General features: G+C 47.8%; 1 protein-coding gene across 1 annotated transcript in view; it reads left to right on the plus strand.

Annotated features, from left to right (window-relative positions):
• The first annotated feature begins 4,659 nt into the window (after window positions 1-4,659).
• LOC141161568 (ras-related protein Rab-5B-like) overlaps window positions 4,660-14,810 on the plus strand; it is a 31,045-nt gene continuing 20,894 nt past the window's right edge. Inside the window, exons 1-2 of the mRNA XM_073646532.1 lie at window positions 4,660-4,800; window positions 11,819-12,075. Coding sequence (XP_073502633.1) covers window positions 11,916-12,075 — 160 coding nt within the window. The 5' untranslated portion in view covers window positions 4,660-4,800; window positions 11,819-11,915. The remainder of the gene's footprint in view (window positions 4,801-11,818; window positions 12,076-14,810) is intronic.

The raw sequence follows: 14,810 nt of genomic DNA on the forward strand, positions 1-14,810 counted from the left end.
GATTAGGGTCATCGAAGACCATTAGAAAGGCCACCAGGAAGGCCTGCAGGTCAGAGACGATAGGATCCCATGCTTCCCATAGGGGGGTGATCCATTTCAAGGCATCATCCGCTATGTAGGACATCATGAATGCTACTTTAACCCGATCGGTAGGAAAATAGTGAGCATAGAATTTGAAATGCAGCATGCATTACTCCACAAATGCACGGCTTGGTTTTGGATCCCCATAGTACCGTGGTGGATCCGCAGGAACGAGTGCTGATAGCTCCATTTGGGCTGGTGAGTAAATCACCTGGACCTCAGCTTGAGAAAAAAAATTTTTCTTGGTGCACGTATTCGCCAGACAAGGATTCAAATGTCTCTGAGAGCGAAGGGCCGTGGGGCTCAACGGGAACCATGGCCTGAGCAAACTGTTACACTCGCGCCCGGACTGACTGGCGTGAGCGTGATTAGTGATTCCACTGTACCATGAACCGAGGAGTGCCTGGAGGGGCGTAACTAAGTATCAACCCGATCCGACCAAGGTCGCACGGAAGTTCAGTTGACTCCGTGAACCAGGGAGGAACCGAGCAGAGGGACCAGGTGCTATTCCAGGTCAGACTCCGGTAACAGCTGTTGACCCACACCGGGGAATGCAGGAACAGGCAGGTTAGCTGGTAGGCAGGTTAGCTGGTATGCAGACAGGTGGGTACCGGCAGGCACGGCTGGTATGACAGCAGATGGGTACTTAGCAGGCACGGCTGGTATGAAGGCATGTGGGTACTGGCAGGCACGGCTGGTATGCAGACAGGCGGGTGCTGACAGGCACGGCTGGAATGCAGACAGGAAGATACTGGCAGGTATGAACGCAGGCTGGATAGGGACCAGTACAGACTGGGATACAGGAACAGAGCCGCAGGTGCGGTGGACTAGCAGAGCAAAACCGCAGGAGCGGTGAACAAGCAGAGCGGAGCAAAACCGCAGGTGCGGTGAACAAGCAGAGCGGAGCAAAACCGCAGGTGCGGTGAACAAGCGGAGCGGAGCAAAACCGCAGGTGCGGTGAACAAGCGGAGCGGAGCAAAACCGCAGGTGCGGTGAACAAGCGGAGCGGAGCAAAACCGCAGGTGCGGTGAACAAGCGGAGCGGAGCAAAACCGCAGGTGCGGTGAACAAGCAGAGCGGAGCAAAACCGCAGGTGCGGTGAACAAGCAGAACAGAACAGAACCGCAGGTGCGGTAAACAAGCGGAGCTGAGTGGAACCGCCGTGCGGTGAACAAGCAGAGCAGAACAGAGCAGAAGGTGAAGGCAGACAGGACAGGGCGGCTCCGGACAGTGCGCACGTACCCTAGGCGGCTCCGGACAGTGCGCACGTACCCTAGGCGGCTCCGGACAGTGGGCGCGTACACTAGGCGGCCCCGGACAGTGCGCGCGTACACTAGGCGGCCCCGGACAGTGCGCGCGTACACTGGGCGGCCCCGGACAGTGCGCGCGTACCCTAGGCGGCCCCGGACAGTGCGCGCGTACACTGGGCGGCCCCGGACAGTGCGCGCGTACCCTAGGCGGCCCCGGACAGTGCGCGCGTACCCTGGGCGGCCCCGGACAGTGCGCGCGTACCCTGGGCGGCCCCGGACAGTGCGCGCGTACCCTGGGCGGCCCCGGACAGTGCGCGCGTACCCTGGGCGGCCCCGGACAGTGCGCGCGTACCCTGGGCGGCCCCGGACAGTGCGCGCGTACCCTAGGCGGCCCCGGACAGTGCGCGCGTACCCTAGGCGGCCCCGGACAGTGCGCGCGTACCCTAGGCGGCCCCGGACAGTGCGCGCGTCCCCTAGGCGGCCCCGGACAGTGCGCGCGTCCCCTAGGCGGCCCCGGACAGTGCGCGCGTCCCCTAGGCGGCCCCGGACAGTGCGCGCGTCCCCTAGGCGGCCCCGGACAGTGCGCGCGTACCCTAGGCGGCCCCGGACAGTGCGCGCGTACCCTAGGCGGCCCCGGACAGTGCGCGCGTACCCTAGGCGGCCCCGGACAGTGCGCGCGTACCCTAGGCGGCCCCGGACAGTGCGCGCGTACCCTAGGCGGCCCCGGACAGTGCGCGCGTACCCTAGGCGGCCCCGGACAGTGCGCGCGTACCCTAGGCGGCCCCGGACAGTGCGCGCGTACCCTAGGCGGCCCCGGATAGTGCGCGCGTACCCTAGGCGGCCCCGGACAGTGCGCGCGTACCCTAGGCGGCCCCGGACAGTGCGCGCGTACCCTAGGCGGCCCCGGACAGTGCGCGCGTACCCTAGGCGGCCCCGGACAGTGCGCGCGTACCCTAGGCGGCCCCGGACAGTGCGCACGTACCCTAGGCGGCTCCGGACAGTGCGCACGTACCCTAGGCGGCTCCGGACAGTGCGCACGTACCCTTAGGTTCTGAAAAGCTTCTTTGAAGTGACTCCTGGTGGAAAACGCTCCAAACTGGGCAACGTCCAATCAGAAGACTGGATGTAAAAACAACTATAAGGTACAGTACAGACCAAAAGTTTGGACACACCTTCTCATTTAAAGATTTTTCTGTATTCTCATGACTATGAAGATTGTACATTCAGACTGAAGGCATCAAAATTATGAATTAACACATGTGGAATTATATACTTAACAAAAAAGTGTGAAACAACTGAAAATATGTCTTATATTTAGGTTCTTCAAAGTAGCCACCATTTGCTTTGATGACTGCTTTGAACACTCTTGGCATTCTCTTGATGAGCTTCAAGCGGTAGTCACCGGAAATGGTTTTCACTTCACAGGTGTGCCCTGTCAGGTTTAATAAGTGGGATTTCTTCCCTTATAAATGGGGTTGGGACCATCAGTTGTGTTATGCAGAAGTCTGGTGGATACACAGCTGATAGTCCTACTGAATAGACTGTTAGAATTTGTATTATGGCAAGAAAAAAGCAGCTAAGTAAAGAAAAACGAGTGGCCATCATTACTTTAAGAAATGAAGGTCAGTCAGTGCGAAAAATTGGGAAAACTTTGAAAGTGTCCCTAAGTGCAGTTGCAAAAACCATTAAGCGCTACAAAGAAGCTGGCTCACATGAGGACCGCCCCAGGAAAGGAAGACCAAGAGTCACCTCTGCTTCTGAGGATAAGTTTATCCGAGTCACCAGCCTCAGAAATCGCAGGTTAACAGCAGCTCAGATTAGAGACCAGGTCAATGCCACACAGAGTTCTAGAAGCAGACACATCTCTTCAACAACTGTTAAGAGGAGACTTTGTGCAGCAGGCCTTCATGGTAAAATAGCTGCTAGGAAACCACTACTAAGGACAGGCAACAAGCAGAAGAGACTTGTTTGGGCTAAAGAACACAAGGAATGGACATTAGACCAGTGGAAATCTGTGTTTTGGTCTGATGAGTGCAAATTTGACATCTTTGGTTCCAACCACCGTGTCTTTGTGCGACGCAGAAAAGGTGAACGGATGGACTCTACATGCCTGGTTCCCACCGTGAAGCATGGAGGAGGAGGTGGTGTGATGGTGTGGGGGTGCTTTGCTGGTGACACTGTTGGGGGATTTATTCAAAATTGAAGGCATACTGAACCAGCATGGCTACCACAGCAGCATGCTATTCCATCCGGTTTGCGTTTACTTGGACCATCATTTATTTTTTAACAGGACAATGACCCCAAACACACCTCCAGGCTGTGTAAGGGCTATTTGACCAAGAGGGAGAGTGATAGGGTGCTACGCCAGATGACCTGGCCTCCACAGTCACCAGACCTGAACCCAATCGAGATGGTTTGGGGTGAGCTGGACCGCAGAGTGAAGGTAAAAGGACCAACAAGTGCTAAGCATCTCTGGAACTCCTTCAAGATTGTTGGAAGACCATTTCCGGTGACTACCTCTTGAAGCTCATCAAGAGAATGCCAAGAGTGTGCAAAGCAGTCATCAGAGCAAAAGGTGGCTACTTTGAAGAACCTAGAATATAAGACATATTTTCAGTTGTTTCACACTTTTTTTGTTAAGTATATAATTCCACATGTGTTAATTCATAGTTTTGATGCCTTCAGTGTGAATGTACAATTTTCAAAGTGATGAAAATACAGAAAAATCTTTAAATGAGGTGTGTCCAAACTTTTGGTCTGTACTGTATGAAAACCCCCTCCCCAAGGCCTGCGTCCTGGAGCAGTTCACACTACACCTGTCTTGTACAGATCTTAGATCAGACCTTCACCAGTGATCAGTCCGTGTCTGTTTTTACCATCAGTGATTTCTTCCTGTGCAAAAGAAAATATATAGAATTTGCAAAGCTTCTCTTCGGCCGATAATAAACTGACTGGTGTGGGCGAGTTTGTTCCACGACTCGGATTAAAAACGGACACGTCTGTGATTCTTATTGTGGACGCACCGTCAGCAGACTACACGAGACTTGTGGATAGCACATCCAGTATCATAGGCAGGAGCAGCGCACACTGGTGATACTCTCAGCGAGAGAACGATGGAGGCCGTAGTAGTAACGGGGGTGGTCTGACTCAGGGTCTGTCCTCCATGTCACACTATAGTCTCCACCTGACAGCACCTCTGGCGCACGGTGCTATTGTTCAAGTACTGCCCGCACATACACACGCCCCACGCTCACCCCAGGATCCCTCCTCCTGGTGTGTGGTGGTCTGTATTGTTGAGTACTATGTATACGCCCCGCCTCTTCCTGTCCCATCACGTGACCTCCCGTCCACCACTCAGCTGTGGCTTCCAGCATTTCCGGTGTGTGGAGGATGTTCTCCCCCTCCGGAGACTCTGTCAGAGGCCGCAGCAGCCACAGAGCGGAGCTGTCAGTGATCCCTGCCTGGTGCCGGTAACTATCCGTCCTGCCCGTCACCGGCTGTGCAGCGCGGCTTCTCTGGTGTCCTGTGTCTCTCCCTGTTGTCACACGTGACTAGTACGTGCCGGGACCGGTAGTGTAAATAACCGGTGCCGCCAGTCACCGGCCAATGCTCCGAGCTCCGGGAGTACGTGCAGCTGAGTGTCCAGCTGCTGGGACGTGATTATACGTCCTGCTGTTGTGTGCGCGTCTTCTATAGTTAGGGCAGGAGCCAGAGCCCCAATAAGAGGCGGTCAGTGGTGTAGACCCCGCTCCTCTCCCGGTAGTGTCACAGCTGTAGTATCTGAGCCTCATTATTCTCCACCGCATTGTACAGCAATGCCAGTGTCAGCGGGCAGCGACTGTGTACAGCAATGCCAGGGTCAGCGACTGTGTGTGCAGCAATGCCAGGGTCAGCGACTGTGTGTGCAGCAATGCCAGGGTCAGCGACTGTGTGTGCAGCAATGCCAGGGTCAGCGACTGTGTGTGCAGCAATGCCAGGGTCAGCGGGCAGCGACTGTGTGCGCGGCAATGCCAGGGTCGGCGACTGTGTGCGCGGCAATGCCAGGGTCGGCGACTGTGTGCGCGGCAATGCCAGGGTCGGCGACTGTGTGCGCGGCAATGCCAGGGTCGGCGGCTGTGTGCGCGCGGCAATGCCAGGGTCGGCGGCTGTGTGCGCGCGGCAATGCCAGGGTCGGCGGCTGTGTGCGCGCGGCAATGCCAGGGTCGGCGACTGTGTGCGCGCGGCAATGCCAGGGTCGGCGACTGTGTGCGCGCGGCAATGCCAGGGTCGGCCTGCAGCGACTGTGTGTGTGCAGCAATGCCAGTGTCAGCGGGCAGTTCACTTGAGATGGATCAGTGAGACCAGAACAATGTAGCCTCAACACAACTAACAGGTGGTTTCTCCAAATTCAGCACATAATGCCTCTTACTGACCACTGCAGCGTTATGATGACACGTGTATTTAGTACTTAGTAGAGCACTAGTGATGAGCCAGTGTGCTCGGGTGCTTACTGAGTATCTTCGGTGTGCTCGTATATTATGTTCGAGTCCTTGCCTCTTCATGATTTATGGCTGTTAAACAGCCTGAACACATGTGAGGATTCCCTAACAAACAGGCAATTCCACGCAAACACGGGTTGAACATGCAAACTCCTTGCAGATGTTGTCCTGGGGGAGGAGTGGGATTAGAACCCAGGTCCTCAGTGCTGCAAGGCTGATGTGCTGCCCTTCTGTTACATACAGTTATTGATCATACAGGTGAAACATCTATGTTACATTCACAGCTCCTGATTGTACAGGTGACTTGTCTGTTACATACACAGCTCCTGATCCTACAGGTGACGCATCTGTTACATACACGGCTCCTGATCCTACAGGTGACGCGTCTATGTTACATACACGGCTCCTGATCCTACAGGTGACGCGTCTATGTTACATACACGGCTCCTGATCCTACAGGTGACGCGTCTATGTTACATACACGGCTCCTGATCCTACAGGTGACGCGTCTATGTTACATACACGGCTCCTGATCCTACAGGTGACGCGTCTATGTTACATACACGGCTCCTGATTGTACAGGTGACCTTTAGTATAGATCATATGTAGTAGAACGTTTACTTCTGCTGATATTATGTACTATGGCCTCCTCCAAGGTCATAAAGATTTTTCTTCTATATTCTTGTCAAGTCCAGGTACAGGGGAATTCCATTAAGGTACAGTGACTGGTTCCTGGCACAGGGAGTGGTGTATACTAATAGTACCTTCCTTGTATACAGATATCCACCTGTTACTTGGTGATGGGTACGATCAGGATCAATGCTTAATATAAAGAAGTTTTGTTTGGTGTTTGCTTGCTGTCATTGCATTGAATAGAGTTTTGCTTTGTTGTTGAGGAGCCCATAAAGAACATTATGGGGGGGGGCTTTCATTTAATGAGCTGCGTAGCTGCTGACCAGACCAGCACAGCTTTATAGCCTCTGGAGATGGACGCAAAATGTATTTGTTCACCGTCAGTAAGCAGACATGCTGAAATGAAAAACAAGTTTATTAGAACTTCTCATCACATAGTGATTATGGCGTATATACATTGTACTGGGAAATCCTTCCAATTTTGGATTCTGATGTCTTTTTCCAGTGTCTGTTACTTTTGTATTGTATAAGATGGCGGCTATCAGAAATCTTGTAAACTGAACAAGAACTCATGAAATAAATAACCTGAAACCAGAATACCCCTTTTACTAATATTCCATGTTTGCATTGGTTCTTCACGGACGGCTTCTGTGTCCAGCATGGTTACCATTTCACTTTGTGGCAGATCATATATCCGGCGCCACAACAAAATATGTGGCCATGATGGCTGTTTCCCACCCCATGTCATTACAGTACGGAGGACCTGTGATGTGATGACTGCTTTGACAGCTGACAGTTAAATCCCTGGATCGGAGGTAACTCTGATTCTGTTTAACCCCTTAGATTCTACTATTAATGCTGACTGCGACATCTAATTGGTTACTTAGGTAGACAGAGCGATTGCTGTGGCAGTTAGGGATCCAACAATGGCCTGACCCCCCGGCCTGTAATGTACTGAAGCCTATCTTGCTGCCAGTCAATTTTACACTGGTCGGGTTAAAAGAACCACAATTGATTGGTATTGCCGCATCCATAACAATGGGAACAAGAAATTGATTTCATTATTTTGCTCTGTTTGAAAAAAAAAGACTCTCATGTGATCAGAAAGTTATGTACCCTACAAAATCAAGCTCTTATGATGGAGAAACGTCGTAGGGGCCTAGTCAAAGTATAGACACCAATCACAAAAGAACTAAGGCCTCATGTATACTGAGCAAGCACCATGGCACATGGAGTCCATACAATGTCATTTTGGAGCTGTGGGCACCTTGCATGGCACTGTATGGTGCCATTTTCTCTCACAGGCTTTGAGCTTGCAGTGGTTTTAATTTCAATATCCATTCAGCACATAGTTTATGACCTAATGATATGCTGAGCTCATTCAGATTTCTATTTTTTTTTTCCACACTTGAAAAACTGACCAACTTTCATCAGTATTCTACATCAGATTACTCCAGATTTCTTTTCCTGTCGGTCGGTGAAAATCGGACTGCAGTACGATACTACCAGTGTGCTGGCTAAGTAGTTCACGGACTCAGAGACTTGAATTGAGTTTGGTCTGTGACTAGGATGGGACATGTCCCCTTTTTATTTGGGACTTGTCATCCGCTCCATAGAATATTATGGGTACATGTTCTCAGGGCTGTGGAGTCTGTAATCCAAAACTCTGACTCCTCAATTTCCATGACACCGACTCCAACTCCGACTCCCTCATACACGGCTCATGTTTAAGTGATAAATTTACTGTAGCACAGATTCATCTCAGATAAAAGTCTAGACCCTTAGATCAGGAATAGGACAGACATTTATAGGACATTTCATAACTTTCCCAAATTCTTAGGAAAAAATATTCCCCAAAAACTGCATTGAACTACTGTACCCAATTTATTATATATTTTAGTCCGAGTCAGTCCATTTTATACCGACTCCGACTCCACACCCCTGCATGTTCTGTCTGCAATAAACACAGAACATGTAGTTGAAAAACGGCCATCTGAGTGAGGCTTGGTTCTTGGAAATGAATATACCAGGAGCCCCAACCTTTCCTCTGTAGGACCCTATTCAGAGTGGCTAATTGGCTGCAGCCTGTTTCGTCAGAGCAGATGTCCGCCATGATGGAATATTGATGAGCTGCATCTGACGGGCGGCCACTGCTTGGCTGCAACCTGCCCGTGATGAAACCATGTCATTTTGCTCTACAGGGATAGCGGTGTACTTATTTTGTACTTTTATTAATGCCATTCACCATGCAAGATAAAAAAAAATAATTAGTTTAATTGAATTACAGAAAAATCATGCACCCGGTCAGGCCCTGTGCAAGGTATAACACAGCAGATCTTTTTCTTTTTGCAAAGTCCTTGAGAACAAGGTATGTGGGAGATATTTATCTGTATGTCGCCTTCTTTTCCTTACTAATCTGATTGCATTGCTCTCATTTAGAAATGTTTTAGTGTGGAGAATAGGAAAGGGCTGCCTAGTGCATGAGCAAACAAATCAATCAGTAATTGTTGTCACAGCACAAGCCTGACTTTACTCTTTCATATCACATGATGGATTTTTTTCCGCAATGTCAGCCCATTTATCCTCACTAGATTCTTATGTAAAAGGCTCATGAGTTATAAATTTGCCTAGAAATGTGCCGTGTTTATATGACAGCAGACTTGTTCATTCCTAGCGTGGAACCTTTCATCATTAGCACCAGGGTTGAATTCCATAGCTTACTGCTCTGTACTGTTAACTTTAAGTTATTTAACTTTTAGTTAAAAAAGAAATGTCAAACCCTCTGATATGCGGCCTACTCTTAGCTTCAGACTCTTGTCATGTGGATGTGATCCTCCCAGTAATACATGCTGGATGTGAGGTCTGTGTGTCCAGGATGCTGCTGCTTCGCTTGCTCTCTTGTGTCAGCACATCTTCATTTCTGGGGTGATTTCCTCCTCTACAGCTCATGAAGGATTATTCCCAATCTAAGCCTTTGTGAGCTGCCGTCTCTAACTTGAAAGATTTCCATCCTTGTTCCCCACGTTACAATAGCTTTCCTCTTCTCTACTGCTATCTCTAAAGTTGGCATATTTTTGGGTCAGTATTCTTGCGCACAAGGGGCTAGACACGGACCGGACTCTGACCAATGTTTATCAATGTGCAAGAGGCAAATAGCTCCTGCACAGATCTCTAGTGAATTTGTAGACCGGCTGGCTAGGTGAAGGACTTATCCTGCCATACACATAAGATGGAAGACGGCTAAAGATGCTTCATCCGATTGTTCAGTCGTCTCTCGGCCCGAACGCATGCTGCCGTGTATGGGAGTGTTCCTGTGTTCTCTATGAGAAAGCAGCCAGCTGAAATATCGTCCATTGACTTATCTCCGGGAGAACAAAGAGTTTGGCAGTCCAAAATCGGGCATCAACGATCGTTATCTCCTCCGACCATCAGTTGGCCGACACAGCCATACACATTAGACTGCCAGCTGAACATGTCGGTGGGTTCGGCTGACACTTGTGTAATCTGTATTGGTGGCCTTTACAGTGGCTCTAAAGCAGCAAGGTAATGGGACATCTTTCATGCAGACTGTTTAGACAGTTGGTAAACTATTACAAATGTTTAATCTGGGGGATATGATCTTCACTGGATCCCAAACATAAACGTTACATACTTCACAATAAGTCATAAGCGTCACCCATGGTGCTTTCGGACAGTCACTTGTGCAGGTTGGTTTTCAGAGGTTTCCAAACACCATTGATAAGCAGGGTGTAGCCACTTTTTCTGAGAGATGCGCGACTTTTCAAAGAAAGTTCCCTTACTGATGGATCCCCACGATGACGCACAATTCTTGTTAATACACTTCCAATGATACCCATCAGGACGCTGACAACGAGCGCGCCAATGTAGAGGTTGACTGCATTTTTCGCAGTGCAGATTGTTTGCAAGTGAAAACCATTGTTGTTGTTGCCAGCTATAACAGGCTTGAGTGTCTTCACAAAGAAATGTCCAGCCATTTTAATTTGAGGGCAACAAATAATTGGTAATTTACGAGGGTTGGGACTTTAATAATGACAGCACTGGTATAGACGTGCCACACAACGGAGTCAGGTGTTGGGGAGACTTCTGTCTTATAGTATGAATGTCCACTGTCATAGCAGACTATCAGAGCTCGGTTTTCAGGTTATTCATGTTGCTGAATACTTGATCAGATTTGCCAAATTGGAAAGTGACAGCAATAGCAGCAGGTCGTGGAGGATGTCACACAATCATGTGAAAAACAGAAAAGGACACATGCTATATAAATAGGGACCAGGGTGCCCTGAGGAAGCCACTGTGCGTGGCGACACGTGTCGGGCACCTGGGCATTTATTTCCCGCTTTTCTTTAGTCAACCATAATGTAGTTCAGGTCTTTTTGCTTTTATTTCTGTTATAGAGGTTGGTATGGCATTATTTTATGTCAGGCTCAAATTAACAGTTATTTGTAAGGCATTTTATCTGGTGCACTGCTATGTATAGCACACGCGGTCGAATGATTGCAGCTGCAACTCCCCTAAGGGGACTATTGAATGAAGTAAAAAGTGAAAAGAAGGATTTAAAAATAGAAAAATAAAAAATACAAGTTCAAATCGCCTCGTAAAAAAATACACACATTGGGTATCGCTGCCTATAGAAATGTCCGATCTATCAAAATAAAAAAATAAACTAATCCAATCAGTAAATGGAGTAATGAAAGAAAAAATTAAAAACGCCAGAATTACGTTTTTTGGCTTCTGCAACATTAAAATAAAATGCAATAAGAGGCGATCAAAACATCGTATTTACCCCAAAATGATATCAGTAAAAACATCAGCTCAGGGTGCAAAAAATAAGCGCTCACCCAGCCCCAGATCCCGAAAAATGAAGATGCTACATGTCTTGGAATATGGCGACAAAGGCAAAAAAAAATATTTCAAACAAATTTCCTAAATTTTATTTTTTTTTTTTTCACTACTTAAATTAAAGAAAATTTTATACATGTTTGGTATCTGCGTGCTCGTAGTGACCTGGAGAATCACATTGCAAGGTCAATTTTACCATTATTAAAAATGGTAAATAAAAACCCGAAAAAACAATGAAGGGATTGCACTTTTTTATGCAATTTCACTGCTCTTGGAATTTTCTTCCCGTTTTCCAGTACACTGTATGGTAAAATCAATGGTGTCATGTCCTTGCACTGGCATTTTTACCACTGTAACATTAGGAAATTCCACTTGGTATATATTTGCTAATCAAACAGGTTATCCAAACATAGCTGCTGGCCACGCGGTGCCGCTCACTCCCAAGTACTTACGTATTTGGATAATCTAACTTGTGAGCAAACCAGAAATCTCAACTTGCTGCTTTCTTTCCTGGCAGAGTGTTTCCTGAAGGTTCCTTTGGATTTCACGATTGAGCAACCAATATTCTCCTTCAGAGGACTGGAGAAGACCGATTACTGGAGACAGTCGACACCATGGCTAACCGGGGAAGTACAAGGGCTAATGGAGCGGGCCAGACGAAAATCTGCCAGTTCAAACTGGTGCTGCTTGGAGATATGGCTGTAGGAAAATCCAGCCTAGTGCTGAGGTTTGTCAAGGGTCAGTTTGATGAGTTTCAAGAGACCACCATTGGAGGTAAGAAGCAATGCACCCTTATTTTTCCCCCATTTGTTTAGTCCATTGATATGTGGTGATGATGGCCGTCGTCGCCCTATAAAGTTTTGTATCTGTGCGACAAGACCGGCCACTGTTGTTTTTGCTTGGGAGTCACTCTTGGAGTAATAACAGGTTTGCTTACAGTTATAGGAGGAGTGAAGAGGTGTTTTGCACCACTGATGAAAGCACGCCGACATAAACCTGTTTACTACACACCTATGGGGAATTTACTAGGCATCTGTATCTCTTCTACGATTGCTTTACATGATTTACAATCGCTGCTCCCACTATACACAGAGAGTCCTTTTATTATAGATCAGGCACGGCGCTGACGTATTCTGCTTCATCTTTAGACAACTATTTGGATGCCAGGGCTGGGCAATTTGTAAAAAATAAAATCTTGATGATTTTTTTTTATTGTATTCAAACTTCTTTTTAATCTTTTGTTTTTTTTTATTTTTTTTTATTGTGGTTGAGGGTTAATTGGAAGGAGTTGGGCAATCACAGCACAGCAAATGTACTACAACCTACACCAGAAAGTGACGTAACCTATAGAAGTATTCTCCAGTTTGTAGGCAGCTTATAGCTGGAGTAGATTTCTGATCATACCTGAGATATACTATCATTTATTAATTCTTTTTTATAAAATTTTATCCTTGAAAGCATGTAGTCGACACCAGGGGTATTGCTCTACTTTACCTCCTATAAGCCTGAGCTGTGAGGAGACGTTGCAAGGAGATGCAGCAACTACAACAACTACGTATTTGCTGCTCTCCCTGTATTTAAACAGCTGTTCGAGCAGTGCTTTGGCATGGAGGGGGTTAGTGCAGGCGGTGTCTGTGTGGCTTGGTAGCACACCACAGTGCCGGTGCTCCCTGCTGGTTTTCTCCGCTGAGGCTTGAGCTGCTCGGACCATTCATGGAGCTCAGTAGCTTTCCTCTTCCTCCTACAGTGCCCGCTCCACCAGTAGCAGAAAACTGCGCTGCCGGGAGGACAGTGTGCCAGGGTGAAATATATTTTTCGATTCTATAAGAAATTTGAATCGTGCCAATCTATTATGGCATATTAGTCAGATATATAGCATACACCAGGGATCTTGCCAGTAAACGATTCACTACCTTAGATCACCAGGAAATCTGGAAAGTATGACTTTACTAACCTTGACCACAAGGGGAGGCTAACATTCAATCCTCTGCCTCAGACCACCAGGAAGGCTAACATTCACGTCTCTATCCTACACCACAGGGGATCCTGACATTTACTCCTTTTCTGCTCTAGACCAACTGAAATGCTGACATTCACTCCTCTACCCCAGACCACCTGGGAGGCTGACAATCACGCTGTGTCTAGTCTAGACCACTGTGGATGCTGATATTCAGTCCTCTACCCCAGACCACTGTGGATGCTGATATTCAGTCCTCTACCCCAGACCACCAGCGATTCTGACATTCACAGTATCTCTTATTTAAAGCACCAGGGAGGCTAACATTTACTTCTTTGCCTTAGACCACCAGGGATGCTGATATTCACTCCTCTGCCCTAGACCATCAGGGATACTGATATTCAGTCCTCTACCACAGACCACAGGGATACTGACATTCACACTGTCTATTACCTAGAGCACCAGGGAGGCTGACATTCACACTGTCTATTACCTAGAGCACCAGGGAGGCTGACATTCACACTGTCTATTACCTAGAGCACCAGGGAGGCTGACATTCACACTGTCTATTACCTAGAGCACCAGGGAGGCTGACATTCACGCTGTCTATTACCTAGAGCACCAGGGAGGCTGACATTCACACTGTCTATTACCTAGAGCACCAGGAAGGCTGACATTCACACTGTCTATTACCTAGAGCACCAGGGAGGCTGACATTCACACTGTCTATTACCTAGAGCACCAGGGAGGCTGACATTCACACTGTCTACAGTCATATGAAAAAGTTTGGGCACCCCTATTAATCTTAAGCTTAATGTTCTATAAAAATTGGTGTTTTTGCAACAGCTATTTCAGTTTGATATATGTAATAACTGTTGGATACAGTAATGTTTCTGCCTTGAAATGAGGTTCATTGTACTAACAGAAAATGTGCAATCTGCATTCAAACAAAATTTGACAGGTGCATAAGTATGGGCACCTCACCAGAAAAGTGACATTAATAGTTAGTAGATCCTCCTTTTGCAAAAATAACAGCCTCTAGTTGCTTCCTGTAGCTTTTAATGAGATCCTGGATGAAGGTATTTTTGACCATTCCTCTTTACAAAACAATTCCAGTTCAGTTAAGTTTGATGGTCGCCGAGCATGGACAGCCCTCTTCAAATGATCCCACAGATGTTCAATGATATTCAGGTCTGGGGACTGGGATGGCCATTCCAGAACATTGTAGTTGTTCCTCTGCATGAATGCCTGAGTAGATTTGGAGCGGTGTTTTGGATCATTGTCTTGCTGAAAGATCCATCCACTTTGTAACTTCATATTTATCACTGATTCTTGAACACTATTGTCAAGAATCTGCTGATACTGAGTGGAATCCATGCGTCCCTCAACTTTAACAAGATTCCCAGTGCCAGCATTGACCACACAGCCCCAAAGCATGATGGAACCTCCACCAAATTTTACTGTGGGTAGCAAGTGTTTTTCTTGGAATGCTGTGTTTTTTTGCCACCATGCATAACGCCTTTTTGTATGACCAAATAACTCAATCTTGATT

The sequence above is a fragment of the Phyllobates terribilis genome, unplaced genomic scaffold (assembly GCF_046119375.1).
Source record: "Phyllobates terribilis strain yellow unplaced genomic scaffold, ASM4611937v1 Scaffold_9__5_contigs__length_417890890, whole genome shotgun sequence".
Classification (NCBI taxonomy): Eukaryota; Metazoa; Chordata; class Amphibia; order Anura; family Dendrobatidae; genus Phyllobates; species Phyllobates terribilis.